The sequence below is a fragment of the Chenopodium quinoa genome, unplaced genomic scaffold, assembly GCF_001683475.1.
Source record: "Chenopodium quinoa cultivar QQ74 unplaced genomic scaffold, ASM168347v1, whole genome shotgun sequence".
In the NCBI taxonomy this organism is placed as follows: Eukaryota; Viridiplantae; Streptophyta; class Magnoliopsida; order Caryophyllales; family Amaranthaceae; genus Chenopodium; species Chenopodium quinoa.
Genome location: NW_018742244.1, coordinates 2,489,422 through 2,508,696, shown reverse-complemented (window position 1 = coordinate 2,508,696; position 19,275 = coordinate 2,489,422). Strand labels below are relative to the sequence as shown.

The 19,275-nt window shown below is 43.8% G+C and overlaps 1 protein-coding gene across 1 annotated transcript; it reads left to right on the top strand.

The window, feature by feature from the left end:
• Positions 1-1,246: 1,246 nt before the first annotated feature.
• Positions 1,247-18,901, top strand: LOC110740144 (ubiquinol oxidase, mitochondrial-like). The gene is made up of 4 exons (XM_021920640.1): positions 1,247-1,696; positions 17,493-17,621; positions 17,847-18,335; positions 18,549-18,901. Exons 1-4 carry the CDS (start codon positions 1,343-1,345, stop codon positions 18,606-18,608), a joined length of 1,032 nt encoding a protein of 343 aa, XP_021776332.1. The 5' UTR covers positions 1,247-1,342; the 3' UTR covers positions 18,609-18,901.
• The last annotated feature ends 374 nt before the right edge of the window (positions 18,902-19,275 follow it).

Below are 19,275 nucleotides of genomic sequence, written 5' to 3'. Positions count from 1 at the left end.
CTCACTACATGATTTTACTAATTGATAGCTTTCTACCTCATTATCTAATTCACATATATAACTATATTTTTCACCCCTTCCCCTCTTTACGACTATTTTCATTTTTACCATCTTTTCTCCTTTTATGTATTGATATAATATTGTGCATTGGACAAAACAAATAACTAATTGTCTATAATATCAAAATTATATATTTTTTTAAAAAAGGTTTAAATGTCACATGATTTGACAACTTGAAAGTATATTATCATGATGACAGTCTATAATCTTTAGATGAAGGTTTTACAAAGCTACAAATAGTGCAAGTCTTTAAAATCCAATTAATAAGTGGACAATCCACAACACCACAAAAATCTCAAATCTACTCGCAATACATGAATTCTACTCCGAAATAATTTAACCAAGTTAAAATAAAACATAATTCTAATATTGCTGGTCATTTTTCCATGTATTTGAATTATGCAAATGAGTTTAACCATCAACACTACATAAATATTACTCAAACCATGACCAACTCATCCTTAACACTAAACTAATTGAGTCAAATAAAAAAAATTGTTTAATAAAATATTCATTAGTCTAAATTGCTTGCAATCATGTAATAAACTATAATTACCTCAGAATGGAATATGTTTTTATAATTTAAATTTTTAGATAATGTAATATACAAATAATAAGAAAATGACTTCTAAGATCACAAGGAGTCAATCTAAGACAACCAATCCTATAGTAAAGGGATTATGTTTGCAATTAGATCTTGAATAGTCTTCATAGCTAGTGACCTCGTGTAGCCATTAGTAAATCAAATTAAATTATTACAGGTTGTTGAGCCACTCCAATGGACCATATGATTGGGCCTTAACTTTTTCTTAATGGGCCTTTAGCCCGGCCTGCTTCTATTATTTTTTTTTTTTAATTTCTTATTTTTATGTCTCATCTATTATTTATCTATAATTAATTTTCAGGAGAAAAAAAAAAAGCACGGAATTTTAAAAAGATGACACGTGGTCCCATAAAATAGCAAAGTAAAAAAAGACCGTATAATTTGCCGAACTCCAGTATGCTTGGAGCAAAAGAAAGGGGTAAAAAATCCGTAAATTCCTTTATTATCAAGGGTACTTCCGTCTTTTCGATACGGCGGCTTCTCACACAAACTGCCACGCTGGCACACTCTGTTATTCCATTAATTTTTTTTAATTCCTAGTATACCCTTGACCCTTATAAAAACCCCCAAATTCCTGTATTTTTCTTCCAGAAGATATAAAACCAAAGTTAGAAAGTCAAAACAAAAAAAAACTCGTCAAAGCAACTCACTGAGCCGACTCACCGAGTGAATAAGAAGATGAATCGCTTGGTAACAAACTCATCAATGGCGTTGATGATGATCAGAGCATCCTCTTCTTCAGCGCTTATTCACTCATCTTCCGCCGTTAATGGCGCTCGTCGTGTTATCGCCGGCGGTGGTATTATGTCACCGGAGTTTCAGCGGTGGAGCTTTGCGACGCCGGAGTGGCGCCGGAGTATGTCGTCATCGTCGCCGTCGTCGGAGGGGAAAGCAGTGGAGGAGAGAGAAAAGATGGAGTCAGAGATGATGAAGAAGAAGGATGATCTTCCGTTGGTTTCGAGCTACTGGTCTGTTCCTAGGAATGAAATCATGAAGGAGGATGGAAGTAAATGGGCGTGGAATTGTTTTATGGTAATGTTTTTGATTAATCCTTCGTATTTACTTTAGGTTTTGAAACTTTTGATTTTATGTTTCATTTTTTTAAAATTTTCATGCAAAATTGTTGCTGTTTGTATGATTATTACCAAATGAAACTTTAATCCGGTGTTAATTAGTGAAATTTGTCGATAATCTTCAATTATTTGAAATTTTCATGCGTAATTCTTGCTGTTTGTATGATTATTACCAAGAATAAAAATTTAATCCGGTGTTGATTAACGAATTTCGTCGATAATCTTCAATTATTTGGTTTGCAAGAGGATTTTCGACATTTTCTTTGCGAAATTTGTTTCTCGTATACTTTTGTGTAAACATGAGCAAATGCTGCATTTTAACTAATAAGATCATTAGTATTTTTTGTTTTTGGCTTATTTTTTGCTCTCAGTTTTTTTTTTTTTTTGTATGTTTGCTAGAATTTCCTTTTATTGTTAATTTTGAGTTGTTTATAGGTTCTCGAATAATCGTTGTTTCGGGTGAAAACAATGGGACCTTGCCGAAGGTCCGATGAGGTGGTGAAAACTGGATTCGGTCCAAATGATGTTGGGCCGAAGGTTTCCTGCACAGCAAACACACGTGAACTAGCCTCGGGGGTGTTGCCGAGGAAGACCCCTCCGATGCTAAAGTCAGTACAGTGTGTAGAGAGAGAAAGCTATGCAAGAGAATTAATTGCTTGAGGCTTTGTGTGAATGTCCGTACAAATGTAATATTGATGGCTTTTATACCTTTGCATATATGGAGAAATTGGGCCTTGGCCCAATTGACTTGTCTTGTGGACTGATCTTGACTTTAGCACAATTGGAGAGTTAAACCTTGACCTTAGGCTTTTAATTGGATCATTTAATGACTAGGTCCAATTGGACTAAATTGGACTCAAACAACTTGCCCCCAGACCCGATTTGGAAGGATGACGGGTCGGGTTTGATTAATCAGAAAAGGAGGGAAGTAAATGATTTAATTAATCCAAGAAATTTGGATTTAAACCGTAATTAATGAAATAACAACGGTTGGGCGAATAATTGTGGAAGTTGGACGGATAATGAGCGGTTTAATCACGAGGTCGTGTGTTTAACGGTTACTTAGTGGGGTGTTTAAGAGAAATTGAAGCGCGGACTCCCAGAATTCCCATTTCTGGATATATATTCAGAGGCGCGTCATCTCTCCTCACTTCTTCACCAACATAAACCCAGAATTCTCGAGAAAACCCAAGAACCCGCGTCAAAACTTCGCAAATTCCCCGAGCATTAAGCTTAGAAACTGAGACTCGTCACTACCAATTCGTAAATCGGCAACTTTCGCTTCAGATTAAGGTAATTTCCTTTGATTTTAGTTTATTTTTCTTCGAATTTGAACTCTTTCCCCTTTTTTTGACTTTTTTCTTCGAAACTCATCCATGGTGAGAGGAGTTAGAGGTAGGGCCCGTGCTCCAAGAAGAGCAAGGCCGATTCCCGATCCTAGGAACAGGACTGGGACCTGGAATGGACAGAGAGCAGAGTCTGACCGTCTGACCCTGCTGAAGGGATTAGGGCGACTCCCATTTCTTCGGCTCCTCCTCATGGAACGGAGGGGCCGAGCGTTTCTGGGCGGGACGATGAAGTTCCCGCCATCCTTTGGGATATCCTCCCTGGGTTTTCGGAGTGGGAGGATGCTGAAGTAGCTTCGGCTATGATAAAGAACCGCCCCTACTCGTGGTGGGTAGAGAATGCTGAACAGTATCGGTTTGCCGAGCAGATTGAGTTGCATTACGGCATCCTTGAAGCTGATGGGTATTGGTGCCGAATGCCTGTGGCATCCGATAGAATCCATCGTCCACCCCCGGGGTATGTGGGGGTGTACACAAGACAACTTCAGTATTGGCTGAGGTTCCCTTTGGACGTATTCGTCCGAGGCTTGTTGATCCATTATAATATTTCCCTATGTCAGCTAACTCCCATTAGCATCCGAAGGGTGATGACATACTTATGGGTCTGCAAGTTCTTCAGGTATGTGCCGAACCTGCACGGACCCGGACCACCCTTGCGTCTTCAGCGCTCCCAGGTATCTTGTTGAGCCTGATCCCGACATGGGAAGCTTAGGTCCCCCCGAAGATAACGACCCAGATCCGAACCTTAATCAACAGAACATCTTCGGCAAGCTGCCGAACCGGGGGGCAGCGGTCGAATGCAGCATATCCCGGAGACTTGGCTCCCCGATACGCACTATGTCTTCCAAGAGAACATGCTAGCAGCTGTCGGCCTCAGCCGAAAGTTTAGGGAAGGTAAGCTTCTTCGGCTGGGGTCGAGGCCTTTTAATTATCTTTTTTTCTCTGCTTTCACTTCGCACTTCTCTGTTGTGCCAACCCAGCTGAACTGATCTCTTTCCTCTTCTTTTTCAGAGTGGGACAAGACCAACGTCGGTATTAACTACGCTCGTCTCGGCATCAACCGAGAACGAGTTGTAATTGACCCCTTCTATCACTGAATCGAAGCATAGGGAAGTTCATCTAGACTCTTCCCATTTCCAAATTGAGGCTGTTGCTCTATATCAGAGGCAGAAGCCTTGGTGGAAGAAGAGAGATCCTTGGTTTCAGTTGTTAGACGAAGAAGTTGAAGCTGCCCGTACGGCCGAAGAGGTTGCACGGGTTATTGAAGCCTGTGAAGAAGGAGAAGGGTCCTCCAGGGAAGAAGAAGCTGCAGCTAGGGCAGCTGAAGAAGACGAGGCTTTGCTGAAGACCTCGGTGAGCTTTTTAGACTTAGCTTTTCAGCTTTGTTTTTTTTTACTCACATTCTTCATCCCCCCCTGTCTTTTACAGTCCGAAGAGAGTAATAGACAGAGAGAAGGGAAAGCCTCTGCTCGTCCCGAAGACCAGGTACAAGACGAGTCTGAAGACTCAGACATGAATGAGCAGCCGCTTCAAAAAAGGCGACGAAGAATGGCCATCATCGGCCCGCATGACTTTCAGAGGAGGCCGATGACCATCGGCATCGAAATAAGGGAACCTGAGGAAGGCGGTGGATCGCCGAGGGTTCCCCGGCCGCCACCTCAATCACCTCCGAAGACCCCTCCGCCACCTCCCGAGATGGAGGTGGATCAGAAAACTCCCGATCTTAAGGGAGGGGTCCAAGAGGAAGTTCAAGAGAGTGCTGCTAGCACAGAGATGAGGATGCTGTGATGCCCAATGCTGAGGGTTTCACAGCTGACATTGCAAGAGAGGTTGAGGCTTTCGTCCTCACACCTGAAGAAGAAGCAGAGGTCATAATAATTGACTCTGCTGAGAAGAAGGAGGGTGCCAAGCCATCCAAGACTCAAGAAGCTCCATCGTCATCTTTCCCTTCCTTCCAGACGCTGCAGTCTGGAGAAATGGGTTTCTCGGCCCCCGAATGCCAATCCCAGATCACATCTGGGACCTCATATGGGGTCAGAACCGAGAAGGTGCTGCAGCCTACTTCGGCAACTTTGCTGGCATGTCCGAAGTAGATAGGGCAAGGATCTGGTCGCTGAAGGCCACTGCTGGGATGGGCGAATCCAGCAGATCAGTTCCAGACCAAGCCAGGTCTAACCAACTGCTGATGATGCAGGTGATTCTCCTTCCTTGCCTTTATCTCTTTTTCAATTCACCTCTTCAGTTTTTTTTTTTTTTTTTTTTTTTTTTTTTTTTTTTTTTGGCTGACTTGTGCCCCTGTTTCCAGTTTGTGCACAATCAGACTCTTACTGTAGAGCTGATAGATACCCTACAAGATAGGGTAGACGCTGCTGAGTATGACAAGAAGGTAGCTAAGGAGGAGCTAAAAGCAAGCAGCGGCTGAAGAGAAGCAGCAGAACGGTGAAGAGTATGAAAAGAAAGCTGCTGAAGCCCTTCAGACCTTCTGCGATGCTATGGAGAAGGAAGTTTTCCCCCCACTGATGGAAGGGGAAAAATTCCTTCAGGAGCACATGGGAGTGGATATTTCCAAATTCAAAGCTGCCATTGGGAGCCGAATCCAAGAAGGAACTGCTGCACAAGCTGAAGTGCAGCAGAAGTTGGAAGCTCTTGAAGCCAGCAGAATGGCTGCTAAAGAGGTGCTCCAGGCTCGGAATGTCCAACTCTCAGAAGCTGCTACTGCCGCTGAAGCTCAACTAGCTAAGCTCCAAGAGGCTGAGGATCAGCTGAAGGCCAAGGAAGATAAGTTGACCCAAACTCAGACCGAGGCTTCCCAAGTTCAGCAGGAGCTGAACGGCAGAAAGAGTCTTCCTCCAAGCTCGTTGATGAGCTAAAGAAATCCAAGGAAGACTTGGAGGAGGCGAAGAAGAAACTGGCTGACGCTGAGGCTCTACTCAAGGTCCGCATCTACACCCAAGAAGAGTATGAAATGGGTTTCAGAAACGGGTTCAGAGTGTGCCGGAGAGTCTGCTTACATGCTGAGCCGAAGCTCGACTGGTCCAAATGTGCTGAATGGGTCCAGGATCCCGAAGACCCTCACATGAAGTATGCAACTCCAATCGAAGCTGAAATCCTTAAGGCTGAGGAAGCCGAAGAAGAAGCTGAGAGAAAGGAGTTGGAGGCTGAACAAAGGGAAAGGGAGGCTCAGAGTGCAAAGCCTGCTTCTTTTGCTGCTGGAGCTGAGGCGACCATGGGGCCCAACTATGCTGATCAGTCTGATCCTCGGGCTGAAGCATAGGAACTCGGGCAGTCGTCTTCAGAATCTTGCGGTTCATCGTGCGCTCAACTTTAGACTTGCCGCTTTCTGAATTTTTTGCCTTGTTTTTTGCTTCAGCTTGCCTTGTCGTACAAACAGTTTATTTTTGTTTCTGTACGTATTTCTGTTATTTTCCGCTTGTGGGCGGCTGCCGATATAGTCTTTAATTTATTTGAACTTGTAGCTCACTTTCTGAGCATGAATCATTAATCTGATGTTCCTTTCTTCAACTGCTTTGTCTTATTTTGAATGCTTTGCTATTCCTGAACTTTGAAATTTTCGCAAAAATTTGCCAAGTACAAAGCTTTCGGCTTGAAGAATTCTGCTGAACATAAACTTGCACTGGTAGTGCCTCTTGCCCCCCCAGAAATCTGAAGATTCACATCTTTGGATTACTGAGCTGGGTTTTGTTTCTTTAACTTTCAGATGAAGCTGACTCTTGTCTTTAGAGCACAAGTCTTACTGAAGTTTGACTTCAGCTCAAAGATCCGAGTTCCTTAAAAAGACGAGTCTGTCAGCAATCTGAAACCCAGTTACCCGAAGGCGAAGGTTTCAGACGAGGCTTAATAAACAATTTCTCTATCTTTTAAAAATGGGTATCCGAAACACAGGGCCAACTGAAGGCAATGCTTCGGATAATGGCTCTCTGGGATACAAGGCTCAGTTGAGGCAATATCCCAGACTTGTCCATGGACTCATGTCTTTGGAGAACAAGTCTTACTGAAGTTTGACTTCAGCTGAAAGACCAGAGTTCTTTAAAAAGACGAGTTTGTCAGCAATCTGAAACCCAGTTACTCGGAGGCGAAGGTTTCAGAAGAAAAAATTTCCAACAGTTGCTGTTATCCTTGATTTTCTGTCTATCTTTAAAAAATGGATATCTGAAACACAGGGCCAACTGAAAGCAATGTTTCAGATAATGGCTTTCTGGGATACAAGGCTCAGTTAAGGCAATATCCCAGACTTGTCCATGGACTCATGTCTTTGGAGAACAAGTCTTACTGAAGTTTGACTTCAGCTGAAAGGCTAGTGTTCTTTAAAAAGACGAGTTTGTCAGCAATCTGAAACCCAGTTACCCGGAGGCGAAGGTTTCAGACGAGGCTGAATGAAAACCCTTAAAGAGTAGATAGAACAAAGAAAACTTTGAAAGAATAAAAAGTTGCAAATATTTATATAAATGGTGGCTCCAAGGCCTTTCATTAATTCAAAATGTACTTAAAAAGATTGTTCTGCCCCAAAGGGTTTACACATGATATTTCTTCAGTACATCAGCGTTCCAGTGATTTTTCAACTCAGTTCCATCCAACTGCCGAAGTCGGTATGTCCCTGGTTGAAGCTCATCACAGATTTCATAGGGCCCTTCCCATGCAGCTGAGAGTTTCCCATGGATTCGGCCTTTTTGAACTGCAGCAGCATTCCGAAGGACAAGGTCTCCAATTTTGAGAGGCCTTGCATGGACCCTTCGGTTGCAAAATTTGTTGATTCTCTGCTTATAAGCAGCCATTCTATCTCGGGCTGAGTCTCTTACTTCGTCGAGGAAATCGAGAGATTCCTTCATCAGTTGCTCATTCTCAGCCGAGAAGTGGTGCACTCGTAAACTCTCAGAGCCGATTTCCACTGGAAGAACGGCTTCGGCACCATACACCAGTTCAAAAGGTGAATAGCCCGTTGCCTCTTTTTCAGTTGTCCGAAGGGACCAAAGGGTTCCTGGGAGCTCCTTCAGCCACTTGGACTTTTGATCTTCCACCCTCTTTTTGAGGGCATTTAGGATCTGTTTATTTGCAGCTTCGGCTTGTCCGTTACTTTGCGGGTGGCATACCGCTGAATATGCTAGTTTGATGCCAAACTGATCTGTATACCGCTTCAGCGGTAAGTTATCGAATTGCCTCCCATGATCGAAGACAAATACTCTCAAGATACCGAAACAAGTGATGATATTCTGCCAGATAAATTTTCTAACAGTTTGCTCTGTAATGTTCGAGGCTGATTCGGCCTTGATCCATTTACTGAAGTAGTCAACACCGACTATCAGCCATTTTTTCTGGTACACAGTTAGGGGTGTACAAAAATTGGCCCGGACCTGAAACCGGACCTGAACCGACCTGAACCGGACCGGACCTGACCCGGACCTGTTGATTCAGGTCCGGTCCCGGTTCTTAAAAATCCAGGTTCCCGGTCCCGGTCCGGACCCGGTCCAAACCCGGGGTTTTCAGGTCCGGACCTGAAACCCGGGAAATCGTAATTAAAAAAAAAAAAAAAAAAAAAAAAAAAATTTGATTCTCTCATAGTCTCAGACTCTCAGCCTCCCTCAATCTCTTTCAAATGTTTAAGTTCTAACCCTAACTCCCTAAGCCCAAACTCTCAGCCTCCCTCAATCTCAACTTCTCAACGCGGCTGTCCGGCTGTCCCAACTCGCTCTGGCCACCGCCCACTGCCGACACCTCCCTCATTCTCTCAGGCGATGCACACCGATAATATCTGGTAAGTATTTGCTTATAATTTTGGTATTTTTAATTCGAAATAATAAATTAAGTGTGAGAATTTATATGTTTATTCTTGTTTCAAATTTTCAATTGCTTTTAATGATTGTTTGATGTTTGCATGTTGAATTTCTTATTTTTAGTTCATCTCTTTCGAATTTCTGTTTTTTTTTTTTGGTTTTTTTGAGTTTAGGGTTCATAAGAATTAAGAAGTTTAGGGTTTAGGGTTCAAGTGCGAAATTTAGTTCGAAATTTTGTGTTTATTATGATTATTAAGATTAATTTAGTGCGAAAATTTGTGTGGTAGGGTGGGTTGGGGTGGGGTTACGGTGGTACGGTTCTGGTGTGTGGGGGTTAAGGGTTAAGGGGTGGCAGTGGGGTGGGGTGGGGTGGGTTGGGGTGGTGAGCTGGGGTTTTTGGGATGGCTGGATGGAAAATTGTGAATGTTGATGGGGTTGTCGGGAGTGGAGATGGGGTTTTCGTGGTGGCTGGTAGGGTCACCGAGAGTGGAGATGGGTTTTCGGGGTGGCTGGGTGGTGTTATGCTAAGGAATTTTTCAATTCACTCACCATTTTCTCTCTTTCAATAATTGTTAATTTCATATATTTGCATACATACATGTATAGTGTATCTTAATGAAGGTGTATGATTCAATCACTTTCGGTTGAATCATGCTTGCCTTTTTCTAATTGCATAACCAGTTGACTCTTCTTTCAAGAATGTTTTGTGAGTAATTCTCTGGATATTGGCTACTTATACCTCCTTTTGGCTGAATATCATGTACAACTACACTAGAACTGCATTATGAAGTATGTATTCTCAGTTGTACTTTTACTGATGATATGGTCATACAGTTCCCAGGAACTTCAGGTTGCTAGAAGAACTTGAACGTGGTGAAAAAGGGATTGGAGATGGGAGCGTCAGCTATGGAATGGATGAAGGTGATGATATCTACATGCGTTCTTGGACGGGTACTATAATTGGTCCTCACAATGTAAGTTGTGATTTGGTTATCAATGTAACTACTTGATTTTTCTGTATACTAGTGAAAGCAAATGTTCTATAGGTAGTTTTGTGTGTATAATAATTTCCCTTTAGCTCAAGTATTAGGGAGAAAAAATTAGCCTGTTTAATTAATTTCTTGATAGAATGTTGTGCCCATGTCCTCTGCAATTGTTCCACTTACCGAGAAATCAATCCTGAATGTTTCATGTCCAAGGACCTTCAAACTTCTTTCACTGTTACTTTATACTCTCTCCAACCTCCTTGTCTGCACATTTCTACTTGTTTCTACTGCCTGCCCTTGTTCCTGATTCTTCTTTTCATAAATGCCTGGGTAATGGGAGTATATTACTGTTTTGTAAATTATTGGTACGGGAGGTCGTACTCTAGATCCATTTCGGAGTTCTTTAACTCCTAAGGTAATGCATCGTTATCTTTTTATTTTATAAAATCAAGTTTGTTTATATCTTAATATGACTTTGTTTATACATATTTGTGTAATATTTTTGTATTGAAGATGGTTCAAGCGTTACTTTGCACACAAGATTGGCTTAGAGCTAAGGAAGTGCCAATTGTTGATGTGGAAGAAAATTTGAAAGAGTTAGAGGAAATAGAGAAAGGTAGTAATAATTTTATGTATTTGAAATTTTGTTACACCAAATTTATTATTTCATTGTTATCAATCATTAATATATTCTATATTGTATTTTATTTAGAGGTGCAACGTGGTGAATCTAACAATGTAGACGATGAAGTTGTTTTCGTGGACTCATTAGTGTGAATCACGCGATCAAAGGGAAAACAACTCGTTGGAGAATTTATGTATATTCCTAGTACTTGAGAGTTGAGACTTAAGAGAATTTATGTAATTTTATGAGTTTTCGTGGACTTATTTGTATTTTCGGTGGACTCATTTGTATTTTTGGTGTTTGAGAATCGGGACTTTATAGACTTTATGTAGTTTTGTAATTGATAATTTTGGTTTGTATGTAATTATTAAATTATGCAACAGGTCTAAAAATCACAAAACAGGTCCATATGCAGGTCCAACAGGTTTTGTATTAAAAAAAAAAAAAAACGAAAAAGACACAAAACAGGTCCATTCAGGTCCAAACCCGGACCGGACCTGATTTTTCAGGTCTGGCCCGGAACCGGACCTGTTAATTCAGGTCCGGTCCCCGGTCCTCATAATTACCCAATTCAGGTCCCCGGTCCAAACAGGTCCGGTCCAGGTCCGGTCCGGTTTTGGACCGGTGTACACCCCTATACACAGCATCTGGAAATGGTCCCAGTATATCCAGTCCCCATTGGGCAAACGGGAGTGGATTAAGGATCGGCTGAAGATCCCTAGCTGGCTGATGGATAACTGGTGCGAATTTTTGACATTTTTCGCATTTCCGGACCAGCTCCTTAGCATCTGAGATCATGGTGGGCCAGTAATATCCGGCCCTCAATGCCTTGTGGGCTAAGGTCCTTCCCCCGATGTGGTTCCCGCAGATGCCGAGGTGAATCTCCCGTAGGATATAATCTGCATCTGTTGGTCCCACGCATTTCAGCAATGGGGCTGAGAAGGACTTTTTCAAAAGCTCCCCCTGAAGACAATGAACCTTGAGCTGGTTCTCTTCAGCTTGGAGGCCAAAATTCTATCTTCGAGAATCTCTCCCCGAAGCTTGAAAGCTAGGATGGGGTCCATCCAGCTAGGCTCTGGGTCAGCGCAGCACACTTCAGGTGCTTCGTCGACACTTCTTTCTCGACGCACTTCCACATATACAGATCTGTTCAGCTCAGTGAGAGTTGAACTGGCAAGTTTGGAGAGTGCATCGGCTTGAGTATTCTGACCCCTTGGGATCAGCTGAACCTAAAAAATTCTCAGCTTTGCAATGACTGATTTGATCTTGGCAAGATAGGCTATCATGGAGGGCTCTTTGGCCTCGTAGCTGCCACTGATCTGATATGCAACTAGCTGAGAGTCTGTTTTCAGGCAAACATGCTCGGCTTCCAGGGAGATGCACAATTCTAGGCCAGCGATTGCTGCCTCACATTCAGCTTCGTTGTTCGAAGCCTTAAAAGAAAATTTTAGTGCATACTCAAAGGATTTGCCTTCGGGAGAGGTTATCACTACCCCTGCCCCCGAACCATTTACGGTGGAGTATCCATCCGTAAACACGGTCCAGACTTTCCTTTCATTGTCTAGCGTCTCTTGGTACGAGCATTCGGCCAAGAAATCCGCTAGAGCTTGAGCCTTGATGGCAGCCCTCGGCTGGTAGCTGATGCTGAATTCGGTGAGCTCAAAAGCCCACTTGGCCAGCCTACCAGATTTTTCAACTTTGCCGAGAACTTTTTCCAGCGGCTAATCAGTTAAAACCACTAGCTGATGGCAATCAAAATAGGGCCTCAGCTTCCGAGCAGCTACCACTACCGCAAAAGCGACTTTCTCGAGTAAAGGGTAGCGAGTCTCGGCATCCGGCAGAGTGTGACTGACAAAATAGATCGGTTGCTGAATTTTGCTTTCTTCCTTCAGCAGCACTGCACTGATGGTGGCTGGGCTAACAGCCACATACAGATACAAAGTTTCTCCCTCTGTTGGGCTAGCCAGCGTTGGGAGCTGAGCCAAATGCTCCCGAAGCTGCTTGAAGGCTTCTTTTTGCTCTTCCTCCCAAACGAGCTCTTTTGTTTTCGGGAGTTTCAGGGCTTTGAAGAAAGGTAACCTCTTATCCGAAGCTCTGGAAATGAACCTCGAGAGGGCTGCCATTCTTCCGGTGAGCCGCTGAACATCCCGCTTTGTTTTCGGCTCAGGCAGGTCGAGCGTTGCTTTGACTTTGGAGGGATTGGCATCAATCCCCATTTTGCTGACCATGAACCCAAGGAATTTCCCTGACTTCACGCCGAAGACACACTTCTTCGGATTCAGCTTCATTTGATGCTTTCATAAGGTGGCGAAGGTTTCAGCCAGGTCCTTAACATGGTCCTCAGATTTTTTGCTTTTGACGATCGAGTCGTCAACATAGACTTCCATGTTTCGGCCCTTTTGATCGGTGAAAACTTGATCCACCAGCCTTTGATAGGTTGCCCCCGCATTTTTCAATCCGAAGGGCATCATTTTATAATTGTACACCCCGGCGTTCGTGACGAATGCCGTCTTTGCTCGATCGTCGGGGTGCATGAAGATCTGATGATACCCCGAGAATGCGTCCATGAAACTAAGCAAGGCATGGCCACTTGTCGAATCGACTAGCTGATCGATCCTCGGCAAGGGATAGAAATCCTTCGGACAAGCCTTATTTAGGTCCGTGAAGTCAACGCACATCCTCCAGTTACCATTGGCTTTCTGAACCATCACCACATTTGCCAGCCATTCTGGATATTGACAAGGCTCGATGAAGCCTGCCTCCAGCAACTTTTTGACCTCGGCTGCGATGTCTCGGTTCTTATTAGCGGAATAATTCCGCTTCTTTTGCTTAATTGGTCGACACGTTGGGTCAACATTAAGCTTATGGGAGATGAGGTCTGGACTTATCCCGGGCATATCAGCTGCCGAGAAAGCAAACACATCTCTGTTGTCCCGAAGGAGCTGAATAAGTTCACAACGGGTGTTCGGATCAAGGTCCATCCCGATTGTTACACATTTCTCAGCGTCTCCTTCGGTCAACTCGACCGTTTCAGTCTGCTGGTCCATTTCCATTGCTGATGGACTGGACTCTTCACAATCTGGCCTGCTGTCTATGTCAGCAGGCGTCCCAGACTTTTTGTTCTTCGGCTGACTCTCTGAGTCTTTCGGCTCAGACGAAGAGCTAGCCTTTTCCCTTTCTGGCCCTTTTTCTCTAGGCACAGAACCTTGGGCCGAAGCACTTAGGCCTTTCGGCTTTTTTGTGCTGGGCTCTCTTTCTTTTTCTTTCTCCTCCTCATCCTTGTCATCGTCATCTAGGCGACTAGTGGATGGTTTGAGGTAGTTGCACCTTCAGGCGTCCTTTTGGCTGCCCTGGATCCTTTCGGGGAAGCCGGCGTCTGAGACGTAAATCATCAGCTGATGATAAGTTGAGACGACCCCTTGGATCTCGTGAATTATGGGTCTCCCCAAAATCACGTTGTACACTGAAGGAGCGTCAATGACCAAAAATTCAGTCATGACATTCCTGGCTGCCTCATCGCAGCCGATGGTGACAGGAAGTGTCACCTTCCCATCTGGATAAGTTGAAGCCCCATTGAATCCGGATACCGGGTAGGGTACCGGCGTAAGGTGCTTGGGCTTCAGTTTGATTTGATTGTAGGCTTTTCGGAACAGAATGTTTGCTCCGCTGCCACCGTCAACAAGGACCTTGCTGACGTCGTGGTTGGCCACCGTGGCGATGATCACCGACGGATCCTCGTGAGGGAACGTTACCCCCCGGCAGTCGGCGGCTGTGAACGTCATGTTCGGCACCGGCGACTGGGGAGGCTGAATGTCAGCGTTGTTCACTTGGTGGGTCAGAGCCCTAAGGTGTCGCTTGTGTTCCCTCCGAGAGCATATTCCTCCCGAGATAACATTGATCGGAGAGAATTTTCCCTCCGCATTTTTACTGTTCTTCCGGGGGAAGTCGAGGTCTTGCCGAGGGTCCTTTGCTGACTTCTCGGCCTCCTTTTTCTCGCGGTGATCCGCGATGTATATTTTCAAGTATCCCTTCCGGACCATGTCCTCGATCTGGTCCTTCAGTTGGATACACTCCTTAGTGTTATGCCCCGGAGATTCGTGGAACTCGCACCACTGATTTTTATTTTTTCGCTGATACCACTCTGGGAGTGGTCTCGGCTTTCGGTAACTCTGCTCTTCCTTCGTCACGCTGTAAATTTTGGCGCGTGGAAGAGAGAGCGGAGTGTAGGACTCGTATATGCCTGTGTATGAGGCAGATTTTTCCTTCTTCGGCTCGTTGGCCGAAGATTGTTCCGAGGCCTTGGCCTTTCCCTTTGTCCTCTGGCCTTAGCCTTCAGACAAGGGTGTTTGTTTTTGCTTCCCTCCCCCAGATTGAGGTTGGGTTTTTGTTTTGTTCCACTCTTCGGCTCGGATGAATTTATCCGAGGCGTTCAGAGCTTCCTCCAAGGTCTGCGGGGTATGCATGACCATGAAGTCTAGGAACTTCCCAGGCTGAAGGCCATTCTGCATTGCAAAAACGGCTAGCCCCTGGTCCAGCTGAGAGACGCTGGATGACTCGTTGCTGAAACGGGTCAGATAGTCTCGGAGGCTTTCGGTCTCCCCCTGTTGCAGACCCATGAGTTCTGCAGTAGTCTTCTCTCGGCGGTTTGCCGTGGAAAACTTGCTCCTAAATTTGGAGGACAAATCATCCCACCCTGTTATAGAGCCTTGCTTCACTCCCTTGGAGATCCATGCTTGCGCGACCCCCTTGAGAGTGGTTGGAAAATATTTGCACCAAGTCGCTTCGGATCTGGGGCAAAGATGCATATGAGCCTCATACGAGGCAATGTGGTCCTTCGGATCCGAAGTCCCATCATATGTGATGTGCAACGGTATTTTAACCGTGGGCACGTGCTCTTCCAGTATCCATTGCTCGAATGGGGAACTGGTGGGTAGCATAACGGCCTTGCCCTTGTTCCTAGCCGAAGGGACCGCGCTCCGCCCTCTTAGAGAGGTAGGAGTGGTTTTCATCCCTGGTTGGGAAGTCTGGGCCTCGGCTGCAGGGAACGAGAGGCGACTGTGCACGCTCGGTTCCTTGCCGCCGAGTCGGTTGAGGACGCTTCGGCGAACAGTCTCAGGTTGCTCTCGGCGAGCAGATTCTGGCCGAGAAGCTGAGCTACTGCTCTTATGCGTCTCTGGTCGAGAGGTTGAGGATCCTCTGAAAAATTGAGGGTTCTTTTTCCTCTCTCTTTCAGTTCTCCAGGTATCCTCTTCCCACTTTTCCAGTTCCCGGAAGGAAGAAGGTTTCCCACCATCATGGTCTAACTTCCTCCGCTGATGCCGGGTGTGCGGAGGAGTTCGATCGCGAGGTGGAGGCATATTTTGTGCCCTCATTGCCTCCATGAGCACTGCCAGCGTTCTCGCCACCTCCTCCGAGCTGGGCCCCGTCAAAGGGGTCCTTGGCTGAGTGTGGGAATGAGAGCGGATGGTCGATGGTTGGCTTTGGGGCACTGAATGAGTCCTATGATCGGACTGACCTCTGCTAGACCGAGAGGGACTCAGCTTATGATGAGAGTTGTGAATTACGGGAGAAAGGGAATCCTCCCTGTATGATCCTCCCCCCAAGCTGGCACCCTTGGGAGAGTTTCGGTCCGGTGAGGGTGATGGTGTAGGAGTTTTAGGCTTTTCGCCTGCTCCTTGACGGAGGCTTTTGCTCTTGCGGTTCTTAGCCATTGCTATTAAGATGATTGCAAGATGATTTTGATTAGAAATTTGGCTTAAAGATTTTTGAAAGTCTTCCCCACAGACGGCGCCAAATTGTTTCGGGTGAAAACAATGGGACCTTGCCGAAGGTCCAATGAGGTGGTGAAGACTGGATTCGGTCCAAATGATGTTGGGCCGAAGGTTTCTTGCACAGCAAACACACGTGAACTAGCCTCGGGAGTGTTGCCGAGGAAGGCCCCTCCGATGCTAAAGTCAGTACAGTGTGTAGAGGGAGAAAGCTATGCAAGAGAATTAATTGCTTGAGGCTTTGTGTGAATGTCCGTACAAATGTAATATTGATGGCTTTTATACCTTTGCATATATGGAGAAATTGGGCCTTGGCCCAATTGACTTGTCTTGTGGACTGATCTTGACTTTAGCACAATTGGAGAGTTGAACCTTGACCTTGGGCTTTTAATTGGATCATTTAATGACTAGGTCCAATTGGACTAAATTGGACCCAAACAATCGTATTACATAAAAATAAAACGTACCGAGTATTTATATATTTTTTTTAAAAATAAAAAACTAGTACTATAAACATTTTCCTGAGAAAAAGAGGGACAATAATTGTAATGACGTATATTCAATCATGTCGAATATGTTTGGTAATGACTGTATATTCCATCATGTGGATTATGTTTGTTGATTTTATTAAGAAATTCAATTGTCATTTGATGAAGCTCCTAGGTTTTGACATTATTAAGAATTGTTAGATGTATGGATTTTGTAGTTATGCTGGCAAATTATTTGATATATGGGATATGCTCACAAGACGATTAGAATCGGATCTATAATATGTGCTTATATTTTTTAATCGTGGTGGTACTCGAGACTAGAGATCAAATTCCATTTGCATTGCTGTCCTTTGTTGCTAACCCTACCTGAAAATGTCCGTAGTTAGATACTCTGGGAATAGTTGTTACTTGTTAGTTGATGCTTTTCTTGACTGTTGAAGCAGGAAAGGAATTTAATAAAAAGTCGACCAGAATTTATTGTTTGTACCAGGTTCTCTGTTCTCAGGAGTCAGGATATTAGCTTCTTGAGTATGAAATACAAGAGTATATAATAGACCTTAGATTGCTATGGATCCAAATGGAATTTATGTTATGCTCAAAATGTTTGATGACTGATTTTTTGTATTTACTGTATTGATTATTCTGCAATATGTATGTAGGAGCACATATGACATGTATATAATCATGTGATAAAGTAGATGGTTCTCGAGTTGTTAGATGGTGTTATATGGATTTCAAATCTCTGTGCAGCCATGGGAGACTTATGAGGCAGACTTGTCAATTGATCTGAGCAAGCATCATATACCAAAAACGTTTCTGGACAAAGTTGCCTTCCGGACAGTGAAACTGCTGAGGGTTCCAACTGATATTTTCTTCAAGGTACGGTATTCTACTATAGCATGAATTTACAGTTCAAAGATTCAATTAACCTCTGTTTTTCTGGCTTGACAAAATATACCACGAAATCTGTGGTGTTGGACTTCCAATCTGAACAGATTTCATCCATAAAGAATTTTCTGATATGCATGCTACAATTGTTTTGTTTTCAGAAGTTTCATGCTTATGCATTAGACATTACTGATCTGTTCTTTTGTAAAATTGCAGAGGCGGTATGGTTGTCGTGCAATGATGCTTGAAACAGTTGCTGCAGTTCCTGGTATGGTTGGTGGGCTGCTGCTACATTTGAGGTCCCTCCGTAGGTTCGAGCAGAGTGGTGGCTGGATCAAAGCATTGCTTGAAGAAGCTGAGAATGAGAGGATGCACCTAATGACACTGGTGGAATTGGTGCAGCCTAAATGGTATGAGAGGCTTTTGGTTCTAGCTGTGCAGGGAGTTTTCTTTAACTGTTATTTTGTACTCTATTTGCTTTCCCCTAAGCTGGCACACAGAGTGGTTGGTTACTTGGAAGAAGAGGCAATTCATTCATACACAGAGTATCTGAAGGACATAGACAGTGGTGCGATTGAAAATGTGCGCGCTCCTGCTATTGCCATTGACTACTGGAGGCTGCCAAAGAATGCCACTTTGAAGGATGTGATAACTGTTATCCGTGCTGACGAAGCTCACCATCGTGATGTCAACCATTTTGCTTCTGTGAGTACCGAAATTATTACTCAATACTTATTTTACTGATCCTATGGGCCTGACGTTGCTATTGAACTGTCTTCCCGTCTTTCATCAGATAATTATACATTTAGACATCTGCCTCTTGTCACCTGATAAGCTATGGCAGCATTCTGTTATCAACTTACCATATAAATTTCTAATTGGTGTTGAACTGATGAAGTATATGTTATCGCCATGCAGGATGTCCACTTCCAGGGCAGGCAACTGAAAGAAGCACCAGCTCCTGTTGGTTACCATTAGATCAATAGTCTGCATATTGCCATGTATACGAGCTCATGAAAGATACAGCCGTGTAAACCCTTGCAAAGCTTCTTAAATACAGAGCAATGATTGCTTATAAGAAATCATAAATAGATAAACACCCTTTACAAGTCTCATTTATATATTTTGGTCCGGTTGATCTGTTTAGTTTGTGTGTTTGTGCGAAGTGTTTGTTACTCCTGTTTTTTGTAATAAGTATAAGCGTGCACAATCCTTGTCAGAATTTCTTAAAGGTTACGGATCACATTACAGTGGATGAAATTCCAACTTAAGCAGAGGAATAAATTTCGGTATCATTTGCCATTTTTGGGCATTATAACAAATCCTTTAGTCTTCGGGTTGTACAATGTGAGTTGAACGAGCTTAAGTTTTTTGTCTGGGAACTGCATTGACAAATAAGTAAGAAAGCATGCAATGAGCTGATAAGATGCACAACTACACTGAAAGCTAAATTAATAAAATTGGAGAAGGAATTCTATAATCTTGATAACTTATTCTTTTTCTTGGGCCATTATTCAAATATACATACGGTACAATCCACCAACTCACAAGTATATGTGATTGGTCGTCACAAATCTTGAATCCATGTGGTTGCTGATTCAGCAAATACCGCCTAATAGTTCACTTCTTTTAGCCGAACTGGGGT

Coding starts and splice junctions, on each gene's coding strand:
- LOC110740144 (XM_021920640.1), top strand. CDS start 1,343: ATGAATCGCTTGGTAACAAACTCATCAATGGCGTTGATGATGATCAGA. Junction 1,697..17,492: donor GGGCGTGGAATTGTTTTATG/GTAATGTTTTTG, acceptor ATCTCTGTGCAG/CCATGGGAGACTTATGAGGC. Junction 18,336..18,548: donor ATGTCAACCATTTTGCTTCT/GTGAGTACCGAA, acceptor ATCGCCATGCAG/GATGTCCACTTCCAGGGCAG.